Raw genomic sequence first — 1,419 nt, 5'->3', positions numbered from 1 at the left:
CCCGCGCACCCGAACTTGTCAACCCTCGGACTCTCCTGTCCGAGGCCTTGCCGGCGTTCCAGTGCCTTGCTTCGCTCGCCGCAGCGTCGATGTCTTCGCCTCCGTGCTTCATATAAATCGATTGCGCGTAAGAAATTTTGAGGTGCCTGGTGTTTAGCAAAACCGAAATGTTTTCACTTGTTGTGTGAAATCATTCCAAGGAAAAGACTAATGCTATTTTGTTGTGTTCGTGCAGCCAAGTTTTTTTTAGGGAGCACAGTCGAGTTGAATCATTACACGGCTAATGCCAAGCCCAAATCTCAGTCAGCTGCGGGGGGTAACTAAACCGGACACTTGTTTGCCTCTCCCTGTTCCATGCAAACTGACCCACACATCTCCACTCTATACGTCTCTCCTGAAAAGTTCTCCCCTATATAAAACCCACATGCGCTTCGCTTCCGATTTTCACACTGGTAAGGATTTCGGAGCAGATCTTCCAAGAGTACAGATGATCAAGGCGCCCACCTCCTCGCCCTTGGCCGCGGCCGCCGCCGTGCTCGTCGTCGTGTCGGCGTGGGGCGCGGACGCGACGATCGAGACCACGTGCAGGGACGCAGGGGCGGGCGACCGGCGCGTGGACGTCGCGTTCTGCGTGCGCCAGTTCTTGGCGTACGAGGGCGCGGCGGAGGCGGATACGTGGGGCCTGGCAAAGACGGCCGTGCTCATCGGCATCAACCTCGCCGACGACGCCATCTTCGACCTCACCCACGGGAAGATCCTCCCAGAGCCCAAGGACAAGAAGGCCGAGGCGGCCATGGACGCGTGCGTGAAGGCGTACGACAAGGTGGGCCTGGCCTTCGCGGAGGCTTCCGACGAGCTCAGGGCGCGCCGGTACCCGGCGGCCAAGGAGGAGATGGCGAGCGTCGCGCCGCTCCTGCAGCGGTGCGACGGCGGGCTCGTCAAGGTCGGGCTCCCGTCGCCGCTGCCCAGGTACAGCGCCGACTGCCTGCAGACGACCATCATTGGCATCGCCATAACCAACCTCGTCAAGTGATGCATGCATGCGTCGAACACATGTGGTTCTTCTTCGCGTGTGATAAAGCTCCAATAGTGTATAGTGTCCTAGTCTGTCTTTTTTATAGAAATCTAATAAAAAGGGGCAATTCGTATGCTTGGTTAATTTAGAGCCTTAGACTGTCAATTTTCTACTCTTCAAATGGTTATATAATGTCCACCCGCAAAAAAAAATGGTTATATATTGTTCTAAAAAATTGGTTATATATCCGTATTAAACCTTTTTTTAGAAATTATCTTAAACTGCACTTTTTTATAATCAATACCTTGATATATTTATAGTACCAAATTTACAACATGCATGAGCTGATTGCAGCGATTACAAAAGAAAGTCTAAAAGAAAAAAGCATATCTTTGAGATCTTCA

At 52.2% G+C, this 1,419-nt stretch overlaps 1 protein-coding gene across 1 annotated transcript; it reads left to right on the top strand.

The window, feature by feature from the left end:
* The first annotated feature begins 424 nt into the window (after positions 1-424).
* LOC125536172 (pectinesterase inhibitor 8-like) lies at positions 425-1,078 on the top strand. The gene has a single exon (XM_048699335.2). The coding sequence runs from the start codon at positions 425-427 to the stop codon at positions 1,031-1,033; it is 609 nt and encodes a 202-aa protein (XP_048555292.2). The 3' UTR covers positions 1,034-1,078.
* Positions 1,079-1,419: the final 341 nt, after the last annotated feature.

Source organism: Triticum urartu, chromosome 1A (genome assembly GCF_056163025.1).
Source record: "Triticum urartu cultivar PI428250 chromosome 1A, HENAU_Tu73, whole genome shotgun sequence".
Classification (NCBI taxonomy): Eukaryota; Viridiplantae; Streptophyta; class Magnoliopsida; order Poales; family Poaceae; genus Triticum; species Triticum urartu.
Note: the sequence above shows the minus strand (reverse complement) of the source record. Positions and strands in the feature narration are given on the sequence as shown.